This window comes from Corvus cornix, chromosome 1A (genome assembly GCF_000738735.6).
Source record: "Corvus cornix cornix isolate S_Up_H32 chromosome 1A, ASM73873v5, whole genome shotgun sequence".
In the NCBI taxonomy this organism is placed as follows: Eukaryota; Metazoa; Chordata; class Aves; order Passeriformes; family Corvidae; genus Corvus; species Corvus cornix.
This window is the reverse complement of record NC_047057.1, coordinates 39,196,070-39,222,556: the sequence shown is the minus strand read 5'-3', so window position 1 is coordinate 39,222,556 and position 26,487 is coordinate 39,196,070. Positions and strand designations below refer to the sequence as shown.

Sequence of the window (26,487 nt, the reverse complement as noted above, 5' to 3'; positions counted from 1 at the left end):
TTTCACCATGTCCCACAGGCAGCTTAGCAGAACAAGAAAATAGGCAGCGTTTCAGGAGAGGTGGTATTCTTAGCCTCTTGTGTTTCTGGGGGAATTGCTGCTTGATCTCTGTCCAGGAAGTGTTCTGCATTCCTCCTTTTTATGGGTCACTGACATGGTAAAACATCATATGGGTATATACATTAGAAATCTGAATTACGCTCTGACGTGATTTCCTCCTGGACAAAACATATTGACTGTATGCTAGTACATAGATGGGGGCTTTCTTAAAGCCTGATGTAAATGGCATTCAAAACCTGTATGGTAAAATGAATTACCATTTAAAGGTGAAGGGCATGGTGTGTGTGAATGATTGAAAGCCAGTTATATTCTGGAAGATTACTTCAGTCCAAAGCACAGGAATTAATTTCCTTAATTCCTATCATCATATGCCTTTCTACCTGCACAAATGTGTGCAAGTTCCATTAGGGCTCTTTAATATGTAGAACAAGTTCACAAAATAATGGAAATTTTAATCACTTACAATCTAATCTCAAAGGCTTTTGCCTGACCTTTGCATGGTGCTCTGTTGGGAGGGGGGGAAGAAATCAGCAACTGCTTCGGGAAGGAAACCTAAGGCACTGTAGCGAGGAGTGGTACCACTTAGGAGAAGGTGGCCCCAGCATTTGGGAGCTTCGGGAGAGGAAAGTGCCTGCCTGCCTGCTGGGTGTATTCCAACAGAATCAGAGTTTTCTCTCTGAAAAAGTGCTCCCTTCCTACCTTTATTGCAAATGTCTTACACCCTGAATAGATAGCACCCCATCAGTAATCTCCAGTGTGCATCAGAGCTAACTAGGCAGATTCAAAGCTTAAACCTTCAAGGTATAGAGAGCATACCTTGTTTCAGGTTGAGACCAAGTTACGGTAATGTCTTTAATAAAATGACAAGCAAGGCTGGGATTTTTTTTCTTTTTATTTTATATTCCAGGTTATGGATTTTTAAGTACATTTCCATTTTAATTTAACTCCATTAAAAAACCCAAAGTGGTCACTTCAGTCCAAAAGAGGAACGTTTAAAAACACCTATACAGTTACTTTTCACTTCTTCCACAGGTGTGTCTTCAATAAGAACTTTGTTGGCACTGGTTACAGACAGCTCTGGTTACAGTTAGTTGGCATTTTCCAACAGTGTTTATTTGTACTGGCATACCTCTCAGCTCACATCTTACTGCCTTCGCCTCTCCTCTCAATGTCCTTTGTCTTCCACAAAGCCATTGCTTCACCCTACCCCGTGACCAACAGTAGCTGCCTTCCCCTTTATTATCCAGAGCCCCAGGTCTCCCTTGCTTACTGCCTTCTGTTGCCTTGCTCTTCTCAAAGCCCTGGTGCAGTTAACTCCATTGCTCTGTGCGTTGCCCTTAATCTTTTTCCATTTTCACTGTTCAGCAACCCAATTTCCTCCTCTAATCCTCGGTTCTTCTGCTGTCCTGTGACTGTCGGCACCTCACCAGCCTGACACTGTCTCAAATGCTGCGTACAGATCCAGCAGCAAAGTTCTGCTTTTCTCCAAGTGCCGTGTCATCTCCCCCAGCCAGTTTAGCCTCCTCATGGTTATATGAAGACCTCCTGTGAGTTCCTGTATACTGCAGGTACACGTTCTAAGCAATGAGAAATTAAAGGAAGCTTGTTATGGGTGGGATCACTTAGGCTGTTTTAGCACAGTCTGATGAAATCATTTTCTACAAGTACCATTACCATCCTGGAAATATGTTAGAAGGGAATAGATTTCTGTGCTTCCCTTGGCACACTTTTAAGGAGTGGTCACATGGAGGCCTGCAAATTGAAGGAGGCATCTTTCTAGCTATGCATTATAGATGTTCCTCTCTATCTGAACTGTTTTATTTGACTAAATGTCTGAAATATTTTTCATAAACTTTATCTCACTTCAAATTTTGCTTGTATTTGTCCTTACAAGATGAAAATCATCTTTGAAAGAAAACTGACCATGTATTTTCTCAGACTGCTGCAAAATCTCAGTCCCAATTCCTCTGCATAGGATCATGAAAATGGCAGCTTTAAAAGGCACTTTTCAGAAGTTGTGGTTTTTTTTGAAGATATACAATTAGCCTATACAAAGACCACCTCCTGATCAAGAGCAAAGGAATATCTTTTCATATGAAGGGGGACTTTCAACTCCCTTTAAATAATCCATGTCCTACTATGTTTTTCCCTATATAGTTACTATTCATGTCACTGATGGTTTCGCTTCTTAATGTGACTGAGGATAAAAGAAGAAATTTGAATAGACTGAGTATACAGTGCTGATACTTCAATCCCTGTGAAGTTTCATAACAAGGTCATAGCTATTGGCTATTGACAACCAAATTTCTCTTGATTCCTTGGAAATGGAAAGACTTCTTGCTGTTTGGCTGTAATGCGTAGCTGAGTTCCATTGTTGTTTACGAATTCAAGCAAATATTTTTCCAGTGGAGTGGGTGTCCCAAAACTTCCTGAAAATCTATTATAAAGCACCGTGTTAAGTGACAATAAATAAGAATATGAATGGGCTTGGAATTGCCATCAGCTGTTAGAGATGTTAGACAAACTTTGTCAGATGGGGTAGCAGATGGCGCCTGACCGTTATTATACGCGGGTACTTGCTAGAGTACTCCTCCGTCCTTTCTTTTCATCTCTTCTTGTCATCTTCCTTCTCACCACATCCATAGCCTTCATAATTGGGGATTTTTTCCCCGTCTGTGCCTAAATATATGTATACAACAGAAATTGTATCAAACATAAGTGGTGTTAGACTGTGCATATATTATTATAATGTATATTATCTTGGAAAAAAAATAAAACATACTCATCAAGAAGAGAAAATCAGATTCATAAAGTGTGAAATACAGTCCTTGACAGGGGAGCAGCATAAAGCCAGATCTCTTTTGCACAGGGTGAAGCCCTGTGGAGCATTGCTAAGTGATGTGCTGCTCCCTGCCTGGCTGCCTGTCTGTCATGGGGATGTCTTCTCTTGCTCTTCAGCCTAGCATGCTAAAATTGAAAAATCCTTCTGCAAGTGCCACACACTTCAAGTCTAACATTTCTCCTCTTGATGTGCCAGCTGAGGACATATAAATAACCAAATTCATTCTTCCAAGGAAAAAAAAGGTCTATTGTTTGTAGGGACAGAAAAAAAGTGACAATTCTAGTCACAGGCTAAAATGTTTGGGGTTTTTTTACATCAATATGTCACCATTTACTTGATTTTTTAAAATGAATTTTTCTGAAAGGATGGATTAAGGTAAGCGGATTGAGGCAGTGGTTTGTGGGTGTTGACTGGGACGCTTTATGAGGATCTGTGCAGTTGAAGCATTGGTTAGTTAGATGTAAAGCTCAGCTGTGCCACCTGGAACTCTGGAGCTGGAGTGGAAGAAAATACCCACCTACCTGTCATCTCTGATACTCATGAGTGGTGTAAAAATACATGGGTTTAAAATTTAATAGACATGTCCAGCTTAAATGTCTCTGGCAGTAGAGTCCTCCCCTGAAGAGGTGCTGGGGCACACAGGAGCTCTGTGCAAGGTGAGATATGCCTGAGGTGGCTGGGCACCCACAGGAGCAGGTCTTTTAAGTTGGGCTTCCCCTTGTAGGTAGGGCCTTGTCCTTCAGCCCAGAGTGATGCATGGTGACATGGAAATTGAGAGCTGCACCTGTATGCAGACAGATGGAAGCATCTTCTAGGCAGCTTTTAACATTAAATCACCTTTGTGAAGTGTAGAGGGGGAAAACCTTATTTTCACTCATGTTTCCTTCAGAAGCATGTGACTAATAAGAAGGCAGAATCTGCAGATGCATGTGCTGTCGGGACAAGTTTTTGAGGCACCCTTGAAACTGATGGCAATGCAGAGACCTTGAGTTCCTCCTGCTCTCCCCATATGAAAATGTTCATTAGACATGGTAGCAGTGAATGAATCATTTTAGTCTATCTGAATTTATCCTGCATAAAGGAAAATGGTACATTGAACTCACCGGTGTCCTGCTTTTGACCCCTCTAAGAGCATCTGCTTCTGCAGCTGGGGGTAGAGGCTGTGACAAGAGCCTGCACAGTTGAAGGATTCACTGTTTGCAGCAGGTTGCAAGAGTATTAGTGATTAGAAAGCATGAGGGATACTATTTTCTATGTTATAAATGTATACTCCCTGTTTACAGATAATGCTGAAAATGAAGAATTTATTTTCTAAATAACATCCCTTTGCTAGGTCCTACATATTTCAGTTTCACACTGATGTCTGAGAGACATTTTTATAACTTCAGAAAAACGTATTAATCTTTTGATGTAATTGTAAAGGAACAGTTTTCTTAATTACATCCTATTGCTTGAGTTGGACTTCTCTGATGATGTTACCAGAAAGAAAGTTTTTTGAAAAATATAACAAGTGAAGTCATCAGCTTTTTGCAGAGGATAATTTGTCTGATGAATTCGCTGTTTCAGGACATGTACATGCCCATTTTTCCTTAACATAGATGACCCTCATGCAAGTGCAAAAAATATAAGTACAAGTTTTTGTCTGACCTGTGTTATTTGAATACAAAGTACTGTTCTTGTAGATAATGCTATAGCATTTGAAATATGAGTTAGGTAAAATTATTAATTTCAGTTACTCATTAGAAGCACAAATAATGAGAAGGAAGGATTTAAGATGAAACCAAGCTAAGGCAGATAGTGTTTTGAAGCACCTAACTCTAAATTTGTGAGTCCACCTTCCATCACATGCTGTTAATTTGTTTTACATGATGCATTTTTTAAATTTTTAAAAGTAATATTTACTAATGTGCTATGAACTGTACATGTATGTATAAATCCAGGCATTTTCAAAGTTAATCTCAGTCAGCTTAATCTTCTTTTGAGACATTTGCTGAAGAGTCAGCCTCTGAATGAGAAACATTCAACTGTTAATTCTCTATTCAGATGAGAAGATTTGATTCATAAATGCACATTTTCATATAATAATGTTTTCCTGAGTGTATAAACCACAAGCTTGGATCTTAGATATGTTAAATAAAGAGGGAGATGTATGTACGTATTTGAGAACTTGTTTTACCAGGATCCAACATGGAGTGGTTAAATAAACCTCAAATTTCTCAAATGCAATTTAGCTAAGCTACCAGGAAATGCACACAGCTTCTCATAACATGTTGTTACCCTACTGCTACTTTACTAATAATTATAAGAAAAAAGAGATTAAAAAATCTTGATTGGAAAACAGAGATTAAAAAAATCTTGATTAGAATACCATGTCTCAAGAAGAGATCAGAGGGTGATTGTCCTTTGTTTTTTAAAAGATGGAACAATGAAGTATCCATGAATACACAGAGCATCAAAGCAGTGATTTTGTTTCCGTTCAAACAGAGATAATTGTAGAAGAAAGAGTTTTGCTGAAAATAGGTTCTTAATTTATTTCTCCTGAACCAAAGTTACATTTTACTGGTTCTTTTCAATAAAAGCCCATGTTTAACCACTAATCCTTCACATCCACTAACTTTTTTAATTTTCTGTTTCAAACATGTCTTCTGGCAAAGTAAATCTCCTGGACCTTAAGGAATCAATTCCTCTACAATCAGTTAAGCATTGGGGAAGAACGTACTTGATACAGATTAGGTGGATAACTGTGGCCATCAGCAGCAGTCCTAGCCTTGAGAAATGGATATATCATCATCTCTTCACTTTTCAATACACTTGGCAGCTGTGTTTTTGTGAAACTTACTGAATCGGCACTGGAGCACAAAGATAATATAGCTGTTCTTTGTTACACAGAGACACACCAGAGAAACTTGAAGAGGGTGTGGTGGCTTTCAAATCTATGAAGCAGTCACTGGAAAAATAGGTGGTTTTATGTTTGATCTGCTCTGTAGCCTGACAGTCTTGTAACCTGATAGCTATGGAGTTACTATACATCACCTTCTGTATCCTACTGGTACAACTATGTGAAAGTGTGTGCTTCTCATATCTTAAGTAGATACCTTGGAAAATGAAGCTGCAGCCTGAGAGGAGTTCTACTACTCCTGTTCCAATTCTTGGGATCATTCAACATGTAGGACACTAAGCAACAGAACTGCAAAGGTGACAGTGAGCTCTCTGTTTCACATGGGTTTTCTGTTTCAAGGTTTTGTTTGTAACTTGCTGCAGCAATTCAGCAGTCGCAGCTTTCTTCAAAGATCATATTTGTTTCAAAGTTGAAAACTAACAGTGATCAGTTCTTGAAATCTGCCAGCGGTGTATCTGTAGTGCCTATCTGTTTTGCAGGGCTTTATTAACAAAGGATTTTATTTTTGTTGCTTTCTTCTTGCTGTTGTAGGTTTTCACCTACACACTTTGAAAGAACAGGGTTTTTCTTTCCTGAGAAATGACGAGGATGTAGCCAGGTATCAGAGAGGTTCAGTCTGCAAAAAACAGTATCTTTAAATGCAGTAAAATTTTAAGGCAGAATATTACCTCTCTTCTCATTACCTAAACCTACAAATAAAGTGTTAAACATGCGTGTAATTATTGTGTTGCATCCATTGTTTTGCACAAATGACATATTTTCGCTGTTGTCTCATTAGACTCACACCATGTAGAAAAATAGAAGATAAAATTCTGATTCTAGACTTCAAGTGACAGTTTGTATTGTCACTATGTACACTTGCCAGTAGCCCACAGCCATCTTTCTCATCTTTCTGGTAATCACATGAAAAGATTTAAGACTAAGAGAGATAAGACTGAGGGGAGGCAGCAGGAGACTCTAGTAATGACATACGAGCAGGGAAAAAGTGAGAGTTACTGCTTTGGCTCGAACACAGTGCCTGTTGTGAAGGAGAATTAGCATCCCTAAGTTAACCCTACCTCCCTTTGTGAGACACCTGTTGGGTCTTTTTTTCCCCCCTCTTCTATCTTCTTCCCTGCCAACAAAAATCTCTATGATGCAGGCTAAAAACACATGCTGGAAGTAGCAGTGTGGGAAAGGCATGAGGTTGCCCATATGGCCAATAGTTTTGTTTCATGATGCTCACATAGTGTGTATAAATACTTGCTTTTGCTTAGGCAGGGGAGCAAGAGAATGAATTTTAGCTAAAAGTGTGTTGTTTTTCATTCTGTTTTTCTTTGTTCAGGCAAGGTTTTTCCCAGTAATAATTTCTGTTTTCTGCTAGTCAAAATTTCAATTTCTTCACTGATTTTAATTTTTTTCCTATATACTTGAGGTTTAAAACACAAAAGTAAGTATTATGTCTAAATCCTCAGATTATGTTAATGTATCAACCTTTTCTTTTTCTTTTGATCTGTGGTCAGAACCTCTAAAGTGTTTTACATTTGCAGTTCCAGCCGGTCCAGAGTCCTTCAGTGTCTAAGAGTGCTTTTGCCTAGTGTTTAAAGGAGCTTCATGCCAGCATTGTGAGCGGTGTCTGCCAAGGTAGAACTGATCCTTACAAGATCAAGTGATGTGATCAAGACAGAGGAGGCTGGTGAAGTTATCAAGGCATCACTTTACGTGATATTTATTGCTACAGAAGGCAGCAGGCAGTTTCCTTGCTTTCACATAGTTCAACTTGTAGGAACTTAATTCATTAAGGTCGGGTATATTCACCATACTGAATTTCTCAGTGAGTTGTAGCTTTCATTCAAAGGAATTTTTTTTTTTGTTATTTCACAGTTTCAGGGAGTCAGACAGAACATCAGTTCACATGTGTAGGTAAATAACTGCTTTAAACACCTGTGATCTCTATTTTTTAAAAAAATGCTTTCAGAAAGATTGAGAATTTAAATAACACGAAGTCAGAAACTACAGAATACACTGCTTCCTGCAAGAAACAAGTGTTAACTAATATATGCTGTATATTCCTTATATAAAAATATATACTTATTTGAATACAAAATAAACTTTAAAAAAACCCTCTTGTCTTTTTGTAACATATTTGTAGCCAACTGTACCTAGTCAAAAAGAAAGGATCAAAATCATGTCTCATCTGTTCTATTCATCAGTGAGTGGCTATAAATCATAGTTAGGATCACAATGAGCAGGTATGATTAAACATTATAAAGTCAAAACTACATACAAATGAAAGAAATTTTACCTTTTGAAAAAAGGAATTTGGCCTTCCCTCTTCTCTACAGCTAATTCAGGGGAAAAATCATGAGGTTTTGTTTTAAGTAACATATTAGAACATACCACAGTTTTTAATGTTGTTCTGTTCTTTGCATTTTCTGCTTTATGTTTTGATCTTTTCTCTTAAAGGATAATTTGGTATCTTGCTTTTACAGAGATGCTATGTTCAATGTCTTCTGTACAAAGAAGTGGGTGCTGTCAAATGCAAAGGGTTGTTACAGCTGTAATTTCATCTTTCTCACAGATGGCAAAATCTTCTGGTGAAAATTTTCAAACTCGTATTTATGCACCTCATCCTGATTCCTTTAGAAATTGCAATGAAACTAATAATTTGGAAGAAGAAAAACTATATCAGTGTTTAAAAATTATTAGGCTTTAAAGTTAATTTTAAATGCTCATCTTTGAAAATTCTATTTGTGTTATTGCTCTTCAGGCCTTGATTTAAGTCAGTGAAACTCATTGAATTGATCCTGAATTATCCATTAATTTTTCCTTTACTGTTCTGTGACTCATTATTATTTCTTTAAAAATCAGGACTGGAAATGTGACAGTACCATGCCACCTTCTCTAAGTAACTGTTGAACTCTTAATAGTTTTAGGTACTCTACAGATCAAGCTCACACATGCACAAGCAAATCAAATCTGAAATTGCTGACAAAGATGCTCCTGTGACTTACATTAGTCACATGAAGGCTTCAAGGAAAAAATTGGACTAGTTCTATCTATGCACAGTAATGAATATGCTAAGGAGATTGACCAAAGTAAAGCAAATACAGTTCTCACGGTTGGCCTTCATGCTAGGTTAAGGCTACGAAAATCCCTAGCTGAGGATAAGAACAGAAATCACTAGGTAAAACGTAGTGGAGTAAGAGGCGGCACAAGATTACTTAAGACATTGTAGACATTGTGAGGTTCAGAGAACACTGCATATTTTTTCTTTTAAGGGAACCTTTTGAATGTAGTATTTTGAATGTTGTATGAATGCAGAGCATTCAGGAGCAGTTTGCCTGAAATGTCAGTATTTCAGTGTTTGCCCGAACCAGCCAAAGTGACCTAAGTATGTGAAGAGAGCACTGAAGGGCTTTCACGGTGTTGAGGATGCTGGATTGAGGGGTCTCAAGACAGTTTATTGTCTGTGATCTCAGATGGCACTGCTTTCCCTGCAAATAAACTGTGTCCTTTCTATAAGTTATTTTGCAAAACATCTCAGACCACCCTGTCTTGTTGAGATGTTGCTGCCAAAGCTGCTGGAAACACTCGTGGTGTGTAACACTGCCCTGGGTTGTGCAACAGTGGGGTCACAGGCTCTGTGTCTGAGAAATGGACTGAAGCAGAGAACTTGGATGCCTGTGGTGTGCCTGAGAAGCCTGAGTCAAACAGAATCTGAGTGCGGCTCAAGCAAATAGACTAAAACAAGGTCTGATGAGTAGCCAGAGAAAATGAGCCTGCTCCAGGCGTTGGGGGAATGTGTGTAGAAACTCATGGGGACAGACCATTAATGTTGTTGAGGGCAGTTGTCTTACATCAGGCAAAATGAGACAGACAGACATATACTGAATTATAGCTCATGATTTCCTGATTTTTTTCTCATACAATCTTTCTTCTTTTAAGAAGAAAAAAGAAATCCATAAAATAATTAGTTAAGGCATTTTAAAAAGCTTTAAATCAAAACCACATTGGACTGCCTTGTAATGACACTTCTCTTGTCAAATATAACTCTTCTGAGGTATGATGTCTCCTGGACCACATGGAGATAAATTTGCCTGAGTCTTTCCCTATATATCTGGACAGAAGTGGGTTTCATCATACTGATGTAGGTGTCTGATATGTAGGATGCAGGCGTTTACATCTAAGGTAATCATCTAGTCTTTCTTTATAATCAACAAAGGGACAAGGTACTCCAGAATATGATTCAATTCATGTAAAGTAGGTCAGATGAATTGTCGCCTCAAAGTGTCTGTTCTTCCTCGTTGACTGTAACAACAGTTGAGGGTGAGTCAATGAGCTGTCCATGTCTACGTCAAAAGTGCGGCACCACAAGATGAGTCATGAGAACTCTGTACGGTTGTTCTTTGTTTTTTTATTTATGTGTTCATAGTAGTGTTTAACTGCAAGAGTGTAAAGTGACAATCCATTAAACCTGTAACTGCTACCCATATCATCTAAACCAGAGTGTGAAAGCACTGGCAGTATTATTCCTGCTATAATTAATTTGAGTAGACCTTACAGATGCATACTATGAGGTGTTAAATAATGCTGTTTTCTAACAGCTTAGCTCAGTGCTGCCTGTACATCAAGTTTGATTTACCGTGGTGAAGTACACCTTTATGCTTACTGATTAGCATGAAATTTGGGGCAAGACAAACATATCAATTTAAATGAGAAAAGAAGCTGCTCTTTCCCTCAACATTTCTGAACTCTCCAGATTAGACTAAATAAATATATTAAGATAATGGAAGGGCCTCTGAATTTAGGAGAGCACTGCGCTGATAGTAAGGCACCAGATAGGTGAATGGAAGCATCTTGGACAATCTGGTATTATAAGAGTAGGACTTGCCATGTTGTATAAACCAGTGGCTGACAGCAGAACTCTAGTAATACAGAACATTTTCCAGAGATAGACACTGGAATTTTTCCAAAGCTGGTGCTTTAACCATGAAGTCACATAAATACTTTGATACAATGTACTTGGGCTGCTGGCTATGAATTATGAATGAACTTTGCTAATCACTGCTGAATTTTGATTTCCCAACCATTGATTACCTGCTGTCATTTGATAGTGTTTTGAGAAGATTGCTAAATATAATAAAGCATCCTGTGTAGGCCTGTGGAATTACGATAAAAAGTTGACAGAATAACATTAAGAATTCTGGAGTGTATTCTCATGAGCTTAAAGGAATAACTGAACCTGAATGCAAGTATTGGAGGAATGAAAAACTAGTGACAATTATAGGGACCTGTTATGTCATGCAAATTCTTCACCTTCAGCCTGATTAAAGGTCTTCAGGCACAATGGAACAGAGCTTGCAAATTTCCAGGATTATTACTCTGTAATGCCATGGCGAAGCTAGTGAATATTTTAGAGACTTACTGAGTATCCTTGCTGTCAATTTGTAGTGATGTTTTACCTCATTGAGGTATCAAAGGCTGGTGTTTATGCAGCACATTTACTTTTCCTAGTAACCAGCATACTAATGCAGTGACAGCCTCCAGAATTAACAGGAATGAGGCATAGAAAGGACTCAAGAAGATGAGAAACCTGTTCTTGATAATACAAGAGGTCACCATATTTTGGCTTTGGGAACAACCCAACAACTTAATTCTATAGTACTTACCAGGGTAAAGAAACACTGTGTTTCTTTGTGATTACTGTTTTGACCCAAACTGATATTACATAGCATTGCAACTACTATTTAACTGCCTGATAGTCTCTTAAATCAGATCATAGTATATTTATTTTAAAGACTGCAGACCAATTCACTCATGGACTAGCACAAAAAAGGAAGGTTATATAGACACTTATCTTGGTAGATCATTTTGCAGTATAAAACATGCACATACATTCTTTTTCAAGAGTGACTCAGGTATTAAATGGGCCACATTTAGCATGCTAAAATAATTTGCTACATTTTTCCTAGTAATTTTCAATCTATCTAAGCTGAAACAAACGTAAACCGTAACACAAAATCTACCAGAGAACCTCAGCCTGGACAACTTTCAGAGAATGCTGGAGCCTGGTCTACTCAATTTTAGTGGTAATGTGAAAGAGCACCAAGTTCAGACCAGCCTGGATTCATAATTTGCTTTCAAGTTGCAAAAGCTGTACTAGAAAAAACATTTGCTTTTTAAACATTAGCAAATAAAACAGATCAATCTGCAGTGCTCATTGCTATCTATTTGAACAAAAGCCAGCAAATGAAAACAATATATAACAGAAAAAAGTGATAACTAAGCCAGATGACCTTTTTTTTCAACTGCACTCTGCTGTATATATATGTATATATGATATATACAGTGTTCCACTTGTATTGCAGTATGGTATCCTGCTACTTCTATGTTCTAGTGATTTCTTCAAGGGTTCGTATAGCAATCTTTTCCTTGTGTCCTGCAAGCAGTGCAAGTGGAACATCATTCAAATGAAAATACAGAAAGAACACTTGAAGATTTTTTTTCTGAGAGTCATGCTTTTCTTCTGATGAGTGCACTTGATAAAATACATTCCACCCACCCGCAGCCCCCTGCCTTCTCTGTGTTCCACTGATAACGTGACCCACCACACTGAAACAGTATTATTTCCTGAAAGGCTGTAGGCAAGCATGATGATGAGAAGAAAAAAGAGGAATGAATGTTAAACAGAACGGGAGAGAGAGGAATTGTGCATATGTATGAGAAAATCAGAAAAAAAAATTCAAAAGTGTGCTGAGAGTTGGATGTAATAAGGGGGGAAGTAAGTGCATATTCCTTTTAAAATGTATGTATCATAAAATACAAAGGAATAATTCTACCCACATCATCAGTCAATTCCTACCAATTTGTGGGATGTGAATGGGGGAAATGACGATAACCACATTAGCACGAGTTTCGTGTTAGTATAATGGAGTTAATATTTTGGAAAATGTTTGAGAGTAGGCAAAACAATCTTTTTCAAAAATAAATATCTTTGCTTCAAGAGAGGACAAAGGAAATATACAGAGATAAAAAGCAGGGGTATTTAATTTATGTAGAACTTAACTAATTTTAACATAATTGCAGGAACTTTTTTAACATATGTCTATGTAAATACACACACACTCTCTTCATCCATTTGCCCTTTTGACAAGTATGTAAGAAAATGGTATTTAAGAACAAATCCTTGGTGATAACATTTACAAGTAAGTCTAGTTAGATTTATAATCAAAAGTGGGTTGGAGACAAGAAAATTGTCCTTGCAGTATTTGTCAAACATATGACATTGCTCTCTAATTGACTTCAGATTCCCTGCTATGTGCTTTATTTAATGTAACTTTAAAGTGTTCCTCATTGCTAGTCATATCACTTCTTTGAGCAAGCACTTTCTGCAGTTTTAGCTGGAGCTTACCTTGAGAGACCCATCAGGAAGAAGCCTGTGCATCACTTCAGTTCTTGTACACTGCTAAATTTCACTTTTTAACCTGTCCTAAAGTTTCCCCTTCAAAGTTATTAATGGAAGGAAATACAGCCTCTTTCATGAGGTCATATTTTATACACTCATGTTTTCACATTTTTAGCCTGCTCAAAGTTGTCTGTTTTGTGCAAAGTGTTATATTTTGCTCCTGACAAAGCATCAGCTGATAACCAACAGCTTTGTCCCTGAACATATGCCTCATTTTCTTTCTGTAATTTATATACTGTTCTCTCTTCTGTGAGCAATATCCCACAAGTCATTGCCAAATTAAGCAAGCTATGGGCCTAGTGGTGACAAGAGAAAGAAGACTGTTTATTGTTAATGGATAGGATAGGTGAATAATAAAGCAAGAACTTGGGCATTGGCATTCATGTATTTTAGCATTCTGGAAGAATTTAGAAGTGCAAAAAATCAGAATGCTTTTGGGATATTCTGCTTTTGTTTACCTCCAATCACTTCTGAGTCAGAAAGTTAAGTAATCTAGTATTGGCAAATGACAACTTAATGCCCAGTTTTGCCTGTGAGGCTACATACTAAACACCCATGCTAGACTTTTCAACCAGAAGATGAACTTACCATTTGTATTGTAACACTCATCACTTTACAAGTGATTAATTATCATCTGGAGTCTGACCTCTGCCCTAGGGAAATGTTTAGACCTGTACTTAACTCTTTTAGATTGATTAATGTACCTAAAGCTTTTTATGTTTCCTTCCAATCAGTACAAATTTCTCATTTAATGTAGTTTAGTTCAGGACTATAGAAATATGGGCTGTTTCCCAGAATTTTCAGGTGTGGTGATGACTCTTCAAAACTACTGCAAAATAGTAACCAATCTGCCATCTGTGGCACTAACTTTTACAGCTATAGCTGGTGAGAGGCAAAGACAGTTCAAAACTTACCTGAACTGGACAGGATAGGACCCCAGTCTGATTTAGATTACGTCAATAGCTATCGTGCATAACATGAATTACAGAGGCCTTATCTGATCTATTATAGTAGGCTGTTGAAGCTTCTTCAGAATAAATAATCCAATTGCTTTGTGCTGCCTGATACATCAGTTTGCACCAAGTAGTAATAGTAGCTGGAGAATGTGAATTCAGTACTTAACTAGCTACAAGTCTTGTCTGGCAGATAAAGAAAAATTCCAAGGTAAATCATTCAATAGCTTTGTTAAAAAATCAATGTAACATTATTATTACTGAGAACATCAAAAATTGTGTTAGGTTTTCATATTAGGTTTCCAACCTAAATGATTCTGTGATTCTATGATACTTAATGTTCTGTCATTCTTTTGCACTCTATTGAAATGGTTCTTGCTAAAAGTGTATTTACCACTACTTAAATCTTAAAAACATCTTCTTTGATGTATTAGCTCTCATCAGTCATATTCTTCTCTCTAGAATCTAATTTTTTCTTGATTTCCATGGTCTTATTATCCCAGATCTCCTTTTAGCTTTCTGATCATCACTTCAGTAAGTATTTTAGAGGGATCTTTCTTGATACAGCTGTGATCTGGTAACATGGACTGGGTGCCCAGTAGCAGCTGAAGCACTGCTTGGAGCAAAAGTTCAGGTGCCATTGTTGAATGCAGGGCCAGGTTAGTTTAATCTGAAAGTTTATGAGCTCCAAGACTGCTCTGCCATGCAAGCTACAGCCCAGTTCTTTCATCCTCCTGAAATAAACACTATGTTTTCTCTGTGCTTCCTCTCATTATCTGTCTTTTGGCAGATGCCTCTAAAAAAGCTTGAGAATTGTTTGGGTGTTTGTTAATCTACTAAGGCAGAACCTACCATGATGACTAGTTGCCTGCCTCTTTTAATTAAATTATAAATTTTTTGAGATGTCATCTTCTCTTTTCCTAACACTGATGCAGTGGAAAGTATGTTTTTGTTATAAACGCAAGTACATGATTACAGTTTTTCCTGTCATGTCTTTTCTCTTTCCAGAAGATTTCTCATGTCTTTGTTGTATCAGACAGCTTGGTCAGTATAGCTCAGTTACAAGCCAAGGATTGTGAGAACTGTTTCAATTACCATAATCTCCCAGTCACAAACAGTACGATCTTTGTCATCAGAAAGGAGAGTTATATAAGGTTACTTCTAGACATTGCAGTAATTTCTGGAGTTGGGTAGTTGAAGGGAGACTATTTTTTTTTTCTGCGCTTAAAACACCGAATTAAAATGCCTCAAATACTGTTTTATCATTTAATACTATGCATTCATTTCTTCACTGGGATACAGACCTATGTTTAGCAGAGTGGTGTAACTGAACAGTAGTGGCTCTGGTGGTTATGCAAAAGACACAAGAATATGTGAGAATGGCCACGTAGTCAAGATGGCAGCATTGCCAGGTTCAGCTCTATCAGCAAACTTAAAGGAAAAGCTGCCAGGCAGCATTAAATGGCAGAGGAGAAAAATCCTCTCCATTTAAGCTCTGCCATCCTGGAGACTGACCAGGATATGTTTTGCTGAGTTCACTCCTAATGTAAGTCAGTGTGTCCCTTGCTTGACTAGGCTAGCCTCCAAAAGACCAGCCACTATTTCTTGTTCCTCTGTGTCGCCAGCCATAAGGGGTTGTTGGGCATCTTATGGGTTGGGTTGGGCTTTTTTTGGTGTATTTTAGTAATAGCTGTGTAAATTAGGAACTAGTGTTAAGAAAAAAAATTTGAGTGAAGGTACCACTACTGTTCAGCTGAACCAGAATCCCACTCGCCATTCAATATGGCTTAAGCCCTCTGGACTGCTCTTCAGAGACACTTTGATCTTTCCCTTGACAATACACAGGTGCTTAAGGAGAAGTCAGGCCACCATGTATTTCTATGGGTCATACGGGTTTTATGTAGTAGATCAGGTCTTTGGAGACCTAGACAAGAACCTTACATTTACTCTTCTCTAGTAGACCCCATTCTTCCAGAGCAGATTTTACCTGCCTCTGGAAAACTTTATTAGTTGATATTTAGATTTAGAAGAAGAAAAGATCAAATATTTTTCTTGGGCATTGTCATCCTGAGGTTGTTTACATAAAGACACAGCTTCATTTTTTCAGATTTTCTGAAAGTAAACCCTATGTTTTTCCTGTGCCATTTTCTCTTGTGCAGAAAGTAAGAAATATTTTAGTTCTAATACAGACTAGCCACTTTGAACTTGTACCTTTTTTCCAAAGAGGGTTTCCTACTAAGACTGAATCTCTCTCTCTGTTGTACACGTACGTGCGTGGTTTGTCTGTACTTCGGGATTTGGATCTCTCAACAGCAGCGTTGTTGCCTAGCAAAGTCTGGTATTACACAAGACTAATATAGTATATTTAATATAGTATGTGTTGGTAAAGCTGATTTTAAATTTAAAATGACAGTGTGCCCTTTTTAGTGATTTAATAATCACTGTTTATACTGATCTGTATCCCTTTTGTTTTCCCCACTCAGATGTTGCAAGAGCAATTGAGTTATTGGAGAAACTGCAGGAATCTGGAGAAGTACCAGTGCACAAGCTACAGTCTCTAAAGAAGGTGCTGCAGAGTGAGTTTTGTACAGCTATCAGAGAGGTATGAATCTGAGATTTTTAGTTATTTCTCAGACTAACATTTCTCACCTGTAGAGAAAAGCATATTTGCCTTTCAGTGCTATGTTCTGTAAAGGATGATGGATGTGAAATGTGTCTGTAGCTGCCTGCTACTGTGCAGAATGTTGAAATTACTGAAAAGCAGACAAAGAACAGTTGCATCAGCAAGACATCAATTAGCAATTAGCTTTGCTTACGAGAAAGGGTGATTAATTAGTACTTCAGCATTCTGCTTGCACTGTTTGAGGGTCTGGGGTAACCTGTACAGCACTGTGCTGAGATATGGGGACATGCCAGGTTGGGTCAGTGCAAGCTTCAATGCCTCTCCTTTGAGCTGAGGCGTGTGATAGGGAAGTGCTGATAAAATCAGAATGCAGTGACAACCAAAAGGGGCAAGACTGAAGTTAGCCGAAGCTGGCAGGAATCTTACCTTTGAAGTCAGTGGTTGGGTCCCAGTGGGCTTTGCTCCTCATGTCAGAAATCCTTGTCATGCTGCCAAGAATTATGATCATGCCACTGCCAGCTGTGGGCCTTCCTAAGCTCTGCCCAACAGTAGATAAATAGTAATTGTTTTATTCGAGTCAAGCTAGAGAAGATGCACCACACTTCTACATGCTTACAAGCAGTATCTTTAAAGCAGTTAACACTTCTGTTAGAAGTTTCTTAGAAGGAAAACATGGTTTAATACAACATTGCATCAGATATTTTACCTACTAAACCAAGGACTCAGCCTGCCAAACAGAAGCAGTTCTAAATGCCCTAACGAAGGCAACATCTTTTTAGTAGAAAATCTGTAAGAACTTCTGTTTCAGTTTATCTGTCTACTGCCTGGAACTAATCCTCCATTGCTGAAATCAATGGGGAATCTAATGTTCCCTCAATGGTAGCAAAATTGAACTCCTGATAACTAGGCAACAGCAGCAGATTGATTGAGTGGACTGCTGAGTGGCTGGAAGGAAAACAGAGATGAGCAGACATTAGTTTAATAAGCAAAATGGAACACACTTGTTACTTTATGGAATATATTCTTCAATGTGAGAATCAGAGAGAGGCTTCCACCTAATTAAATGGCAGTTTTCAAGGCTTTTTAAAGGAAATAGTGTTCCCTGACAATAAATAATAAATAGTGTTCCCTGACAATAAATAATGGCATTGTGTACCCTCAAAAGCTTATATTCTGACTAGTCCTTTCATTTAACCAAACTAAATGCTTCTTTAAGTAACCACAGAGCATAGTAAAGTTGTAGGATTGCTTGGGGTTTTCTTCAGATAGCAGAGCCTGGTACTCCAGTTGTTAAAGGCAGCTTCGAATCTTTGCAGCATTGTCAGTGAAATCTTAATCTCTGGAAAACAGTTTTAGCAGCAACAAACACAAAATTTAAGAACTATGAAACCAGCTTAGAAAAATGCATTCTCAGTTCAATGCACTGAAAGTAGATTTTGACAAAATCATCTCAGTGGCACAAAAGGATTTTATAGAATATTTTGTGAAGACAACCTGCACGTGACTAGAGCTAGTTACACAAGAATTGAGTGATGATGAATAAACAGTTCTACCAACTTCATAAACAAAAACATGTATTTCTTATTAAATATATATAACCTATCTTTCTAATATATCACTAGCAGAGAACAAAGTTTCTACACCCAAAAAATCTGTACTGCTATGTGTGTAAATCTTTTTTTAGAAAAAAATCTTCAAATATAAAAGGCCCAGTTATAAATCTTTTCATTTAGCTAGGGTAGGAGGACTGACATATGTACATTGCAAGTACTTAAGGTTGTTCAACGTGTGGCTTGTCTTTTCAGTTGTATTAAGTCCTTGGCAAATATTTAGACTGTAACTCTCTTTTTTTCTACCAGTTTTTCTACCAGAAGAGCTATTGAAAAACTCAGAAAATAATTGCTTCTAAGACAATAATTGTAAAAGCATGGAATATTTTGGTCACATTACACTGTTAGATATCTCCAAGCACTATAACAAGGGCTGGGAGGGTATCTGAGCTGTGTCGTGTCATTAATCAGGGATGCCCTTCTTGTGTGTCCTTCATGTACACTGGAGTTTATTGAACGGCACAGATTTTTCTGGGTGTGTTTGAGTTTGAGATAGCTAAGGCTAGACAGAAATTTCTCTACAAATGCTCTCTCCCATTGTTTATCTTTTCTTATCTTAGTGCAAGATGTGAGAGTGCGGTGACTAGATTTTCATTTATTACCATCTACACAGACTAGAGGAGAAAAGTTGTTGACATTACAAGAGAATGCATGGCAGTCAGTTGGAAATAATGAGAAAAGTGGGAGTGAAGCAGACTGGGTGTGAGCTGTAGGTAGGAGTAATCAAAATGGGATGAGGAGGCTGGCTTTGTGTTAGTATGCAGATTCTGAAAGAGGCTGCTTATTATATATATGCAGATACGCAGATCTGCAGTGTGGTGTGTTCATTCTGTAATGCAAGATCAAGGCTGACTTTTGTAGTCCTATAAACACCATAATGGAGGAACTTTGGAATACTAAAATTTTCTTTTCCAGTCTAAGAAGTTATGGAAACTTAACTGTCCAGTGTGTTTGGTTGTTAAAATAAGTCCCAGAGAAATTCAACATCAGGCTGAGCGTAAGTGAAAGGATCAAAGATGACACGTAATCTGCACTAGACTAACTAAATGTGACTTGTCCCTTCTACAAGTAGGAATTCTTTAACTACAGAAACAGGAGGTCACTTTTATGACCCATTAGCCTTTAAAGATATGAGATACGTTATTAGATGACATACATTCCAATCTAATGTGTAGGAATCTATCTAAAGGCTGTAATTAATTGTATTTATGGGAATCTACTTAGTAAATAAAATTTCAAATCCCTACACTAATATTCCATAGAAATAAATCTTCTTAAAAATGACTGAGTGAATGGAATTTAAATAGGAGTACTTCAGCATTTTTCAAGGAAGCTATGTTAGGAAATGGTGATTAATGGTTCCCACTTAGCTAAATATAAGTGCCACCAACTGAAATCTTCTGTCTGGCACTAGGCAGGAATATGGATTAGCTCTGAAAATAATAGAAATAATTGAAGTATATAATGGCCTCAGTATTTGCTATTCACCTGAAGACCCCTAGACCAGAAAACAAGTTGACCAAAGTCTGATCACACTAAAGGTCAGTTTGAAAAAAAAATTTAATTGTGTTTTAAATTACTTATTTTAAAAGGTTCCTAGCCACATGAAGATTAATTAGCCTTCTGTAGCTTTATCATCTGATAAACCTTGCACAAATCTTGTCCATTAAGTCCTTTACCCTTCTAAATGTTTTTGCTGTTTATTCAAAGCTCTTGCTATGTTATAGTCATATGCTTTCCAGGGGGCTACTGGAGTAAATGAAGGGCTGTGAAAGTGATTGTATAATTGAGCTACTGAGAAGTTACATTCACATGCAACTAAAACTAGACAGCCTAATTGATAAAGTTACTTTAATTGTTGTAAGTCAGTAAAAGAAAGTTATAAGAACTGTAAGATACGGTGAATGTCTGGTCTGGCTAGAAACCCTAAAAACCTGTGGGCACAGATGATAGAATAAACAACTGAGCAAAACACAGTGGATCATCAGCAAGAAAATGTGGCATGCCTTAGCAGCTTATGTGAATTTAATTTACTGCTAACATCTGATAATTGGTGGTCAAGCACCAGGAGAATAACTTTATGACCCATTTGCTCTTGGTGAGCAAAGTTTTCTTTCAGGTTGATTCCCTGATTTCCATTTCTATGTCTTAAATATGTAATACTCAGGTGTATCTCGCTTTTCTCCTCGCCTGCCTTTGCTACTCAATTTTCTATTTCAAGGTTAAATCTAAAGTTTTTCTGTGTGGATATTATTTGAAATAAGATCTGACTAGGAAATACCTGTGGTGAATCAATGCCAAGATTAGTCGGATAAAAATGTGGTGTGGCAACCAGACACCCAAAAGTAACCATTATTTTATATTTATTATGATTCCCACCAAAATATCATATCGTCACAGAAAAGCAGTTCTGTAGGACTCGGTCACTGACAAAGGAGGAGCAATCAACACAAAGTATTCTAATCTTGTCCATCTTGTATGAAATTAGTCATTGGGAAAGCATGTTATCTTTGAAAATATTTCAGTTCCTACCTCACTAGTTTAAAACATTTTTAAGCTTGCTATAAAATATATACAGAGCATCCTGGACATTTGAAGACCCCTTTTGACTTACAGGCGTAAAAATGGGAATGGCAGAACACTGACCCATTTTTATGAGGTCCTGATGCTCCCTAGTTGCTTTAGAGATAATATTTGCTTGTGTTGTATAGTATTAAAAACAGTTTCATTATATATTAGGCAGGATAGTTTAATAAGCCTAGTTAGTATATTGGAATGATTTCCCTTAATTAATAATTTTCATTTCCATGCCTTAGCGAACTGAACGCCCAGAATCCCAGTGCTGCTGATGTGCAGTGTGTTTTTATCTGGTCATTTCCTCAAGCTGCCCACTCACACTTTCCGTTATTAACCCTGATATATGTCTTTTCAAATATTAAGGGACCAGAAGACAGCTGCTGGGTGGTGAAAACTGAATCTGGTGGTACTGTGCTTATCGCTATACTGTGATGCCATGTGTGACAGCAGAAGGCTGTCTGGAGCCCTTAGATGTTCATTCAACTTCAGATGTCTCAGTGTGGTGGTGTACTCCATTTTTACAGGGCTGTACTGAATATAACAATCTGGGTATTAGCTGGACTCAGGCAAAAATCCTCATTGATTCTTTTATTCAGTGATTAATTTAAGATTTTGATGTAGGAGTCGTTTAAATACCTGTTTTAATTGTGTTTCAAGAATCTTAGAATTTGCTTGTTCAGTTTGCAGTATAATGCTGTTCCTCCACATCCTAGACCTAGTCTCTGAAAGCAGGATTTCATTGTTTTCTGCCTCATAAGTCCTTGCAAAAATGGAGGTGCACCAGGCCAAATTCTCTCAGGCGGCACCAAGGTAAGCCCCAGAGTCCAAATTCTGCCCTGTGTTAATGCTTTATATTTGCTAGAAGCTGCATATTTGTTACAGGAGGAGAAATACAATTCTGGTCAGTCTGTCATTTCCACAGGGCAAGCCCAGCTTTTGAAGTTTTTAAATTACAAGATGCAAGCTTGGAAAAAAAATGCATTGAGGAGACTTACTGCTATAATTCACAGCACAGAACTGTGATTAAAGCTCAGTAGGAAGCCTGACATCTAAAGATCCCCTACTGTCACATTTACCCATTCAAACTGAACTGTTGGTCAGATTGAGCAGAAGGGATATGACAGACTTACTAATAAGGCAATTAGTAAACAAAAGGGCAATAGGACAACACATAGAAGTAAAGTGACCGAGATTTATCAGCTCAGAGTTGTAGCTCAGGTCACAAAAACAGTATGGTTGTATTAGCATGATGCCTCATTAGGCTGCCTGGGAAGCAGAGTTCTCCTTAGGCTAATCTGATACCTTGTTATAACTTGTTCTGGTGTTCCTGATAGTTTATTCAGAATCACTGCACCATTAGTTTAGTAATAGGACTCATGCAGTAGCAAATAAGGAATTGTGCAAATTGACCAATTTCATTCCAATTTTAGCATGTTTATGCATTGATTTATTTTTAACTTTTCAATAAAATTTGTATTCCTGGATGCTAGTTGTAAAGTTTCGGTATTTTATCTGTTTTTTTAGATATTGGAGTGGATTGTAATGTCAGTCAAACCAGTTCAGCTTACCTAAATTCTGGGGCTGTGTAGCATTTGCAAGAATCTTCTACCTTTCCATCCCTTTTTCATTTCCAGTGTCCTAGCAATGAAAAGCCACATAAAATAATGATGTAAGTTTACACTAAATGAGTACTTCCATCACTGATAGGGAAGGGCATTACTTAGCTTCACTCAAATACGATGGTATGGCACAGTAGTAACATATTCATGTTTTACAGATTTTGCTTTCTGCCTCCTGGTTGCAGGTACTGTATCCATCATGATGAGTTGAGAGAAGGATTTGTAATGTGTGTTAATTAGATAATAAAAAATCAGATTTCTAAAGATGAGCTGTCTGCTCTTTGTCTTGCTACCATGCTGGCTAAGGCATTGAGAAAGTTCAGCAGAAAAGCTTAAGTTAGTGGTAAACACAGAAATTTTCTTTTTGATTACCCTACTGTGTTAAAATATATGGGCTTTTTTAGGATGAATGTAATCAGAAATCAGTCCAATTTTGAAAAACAATGAAGTTTCAATTGCCACTTTACCGTAATTGATTGAAGCATTACTCTGTTGCTCGCAAGCCCTGGATGGCATGAATGAGAAGTTTTGGAAATTATTACCTTGTAACTCAGCAGATGGCCTTCATTAATGGCAATTATGTGGATTTACCAAGTTGCCCAAGCATTATCTGAGAGAAGGCATTATTTAGTCTCTGTGCAATTACTAAGTCCCTACCACTTTCATGACTTCACTGCAGGAGATTTAAAACAGCTGCTGTTGACACTTTTTTTTAGCTGCCTAGAGCTAAATACATAGATTTCACAGATAGAGTACCCTAGAATCTGGGACCAGACTGTATCACTGGTCTTTAATGGGTGCTTTCTTCCACTGGTTTTGATTAAAGATCAATTTCTAGAGTTGGCTGGTGGCTATATATCTAATCATACTTACATTCTGCTTGTGTAACTGTGCCTTTCACAACAGATAAATACATACTTCAGTGCTTCAGGAGTCCTGCAATTTACAGAATCAAAACAATCACATATCTTGTTCATGTTACAGTTTATCTGAGTGGTGCTCAGGTGATGTTCTCGTTTTGGCACGCAGCTGCAGTTGCATGTGCTACGGAAGGTGACTCCAGTGGAACATGTGTGGTGCATCTCATCATCTTTTTCATTTGCTCACATTATCATTTTAGTTTATTGTTGCAGTATCCTATTTGATTACATAAAACTCTTCAGAATAAACAGAATAGCCTCCACTGCAGTTCATCTCAAGACTGCTTCTTCCTCTTGAGAGAAATCAGCAGCAAGGTTAACTACCGAGTAATATTAGTAAGTGACAGGTTGTTGGAAGCCACTGCACTATTCTTTTTGCCTTGATGGAGCCTCAGTATCCCTCTGCTGCCACTTAACTGATGTCACTGATGAGACTCCTGAGAAATGCTGCTCAATCTCCATTTTTTAATTGTGCCTTCAGAAAAGAAAAGAAATTATAAACTGTTTTAAAACTCTATTTTAGCTATATTTTTTTGGCATTTAAAACAAGAAGTATCAGTAGTTTCCTTCCTTCTCCCTGCCTTCTCAGCTTGATAGGAACATTTGAGATGAGCTTGAATGATGATGTCATGTTTCATCCAGGTGCTCATTTTGGCAAGGTTTTGACAAATCTGTTAGATTTTGGAATGTGGCTGTTGCATATGTCAGCCTCAACAGCGTATACAGACTTACTGATAAAGTGGAGGAAATTAGTGTTTATTAATGCTTGGTGTGTTTTTGAACTGGCAGTGAGGTCTAACAGAGAGTTTGAAATTACAAGCTGTGAGTTCCGAGTGGTCTTACAGGAGTTAACTCATCACACATGTTGGTATTTCTTTTTATCCCAGTATATTGCAGTAGAAGCAGCAAAAGAGACTTTTAGGACTGTATTTTGCTAAGGTTTAGTGATTGCAAAGGATGCAATTTCTACACCTGTAACACTGTTTTAAGATGCCAGATCATAGTTCCCATTGACTTAGAGCAGAATATAGAACAATGTGTAAGAGATACGAAATAAACTAAATGATCCAATTCTATTTTTCTTGTTCCTCATGTAAGTAGTTTTTACTTGCAAATAAAAGTCTATTTTTCCTTATTCTTAAAAAGGTGTGATGTAAATTCCTATTGACTTCAGGGTGTCAGTGATGACTCCAGACAGAATTGAGACTGTAAGGGAAGAGGGGGCACACAAAGGTCTTGTGTGTCCTAACAGCAATACCAGGCGTGTTTCAGTCGACTCACCCGATATGTGCAGAGGATGTGACAGTGTGCATTTTTGGATACATCTGCTACATTCTTCTGCTTGCACATAAGGGAGGAAGGAGATTCTGGCCCCAGCCTGTAACCCCTGTTGGGTTATTTCTTGGACAGATGCAGCATCATATGGCAAGAGCTCAGGGACCAAAACTTGGGTCAGCTTTCCAACACCACCACAGATACTGTCAGAGCAGAGTGCACATCTCCGTTTTCCACACAAAAAAAAAAAGGAAAAAATTCCATTTTAGCTTGAGCCTTCATAAAGTATTTCACCCTAAATTAAAATATTATACCTTTGCAGTGATTATACTTAATTTATTTTTAGAAATGTCTCAGACCCGTGCTGTTTTTTCCTACTGCCTAAGGGCAGCTTAATAATGCATCAATATTCAGATCAGTTTTTTCACTTTGGTGGAACTGACCTAGTTTCCTCCATAACCCCCATCCCCCAAAGAAGGAAACATTCAAATAAAATATCCTCAATGAAAATGGTAAAGCCAACATGCATGGTATTTCTTCCACATGGTCTAAAATTAAAACTGTCTCGTCTCCTCAAGCTGTTAAACAAGACTTAGTTTCATTTGCAAGTTTGAGCTTTTTAATGGGTTAGCATCCCTATAGAATCATGTGGCAAGATCCATGAAGTGTTATTTCATGGAAGGGGATTGTTGCAACAATTGTGAAAATGATGCAACGTTTGGTTTTGAGAATAGACACCACCAGTGGTTTTCACAAAGCAAACATGTAACTGCTCAAAGTAATGAGAGCTTATCATGTAAAAATATTCAGAATACCAGCAACCTTGAATGACCACATTCTGTCTGATATAAATAGCTCAGTAATACAGACTAGTTGTCACAAAGCAGCTTTTTCAAATTCAGTTGTCGAAATTCAGTAGCTGCAGGCAACAACTTCTATAATACAGACGTGTTGGTGCTTCCAGTAAGAACAATAATGTATCACACGCCTTCCTCTCAAAGGTACTTTTCAGCCATTTCAACCTCCCCATACTCACAGGTATCTATCAACTTGTCCTGTTGACATTGATGAAAGAACTTTCATCAGCTTGCACTCAAGGGCAGACTGAAGAATTATGTACAGTATACACACCATGAGCATGGGAGTAAGATGGCCTAATTCTGCTTCTGTTGGGATTACTCAAACACCTGTCATAGTCCTATAACAAAATGGGCTTTTGTGATTCATTTGCTCAAACAATCTTGTTTAAGAAGAATCTAAGTTTATTGTAAGCTTGAAGTTGTGGTGTGTGTACATGGCATCCATGGTGTTCTTCCACGACCAGTGGTTTTGTGGGGTTCTGTCCCTCAAAAGCACTGCTGTTTAGACAGTCTTCTCAAATTCTCTTGCTTTTCAGTCATTGAGAACAGTCTCTTCCCCAATTTTTTTAATTAACTACCAAAGAGAGAAGTAGCTATAACATAATGAAAAAACAATGTTAATATTTTTGAGTCAACTTGATTGATAGAAAAGAAAATCAGCCTGCTTTGAACTACCTTATGGACCTACTGTCTTCTAGATTATGGTGTATGACAGTGTTTAGTACAGTATCTTAACTAGAGGCTATAGCTCTGGTGGAGAAAACATGCTCTTAAAGATGTAGATGTGCTTTCCCAAGCATGC

At 37.7% G+C, this 26,487-nt stretch overlaps 1 protein-coding gene across 3 annotated transcripts in view; it reads left to right on the top strand.

The window, feature by feature from the left end:
- The window catches only part of LIN7A (lin-7 homolog A, crumbs cell polarity complex component), a 48,897-nt gene that overhangs the window by 2,655 nt on the left and 19,755 nt on the right, over window positions 1-26,487 (top strand). For all 3 annotated transcript variants that reach the window (XM_039570956.1, XM_039570957.1, XM_039570955.1), the window contains exon 2: window positions 16,685-16,803. In XM_039570956.1, the coding sequence (XP_039426890.1) occupies window positions 16,685-16,803 (119 nt within the window). The remainder of the gene's footprint in view (window positions 1-16,684; window positions 16,804-26,487) is intronic.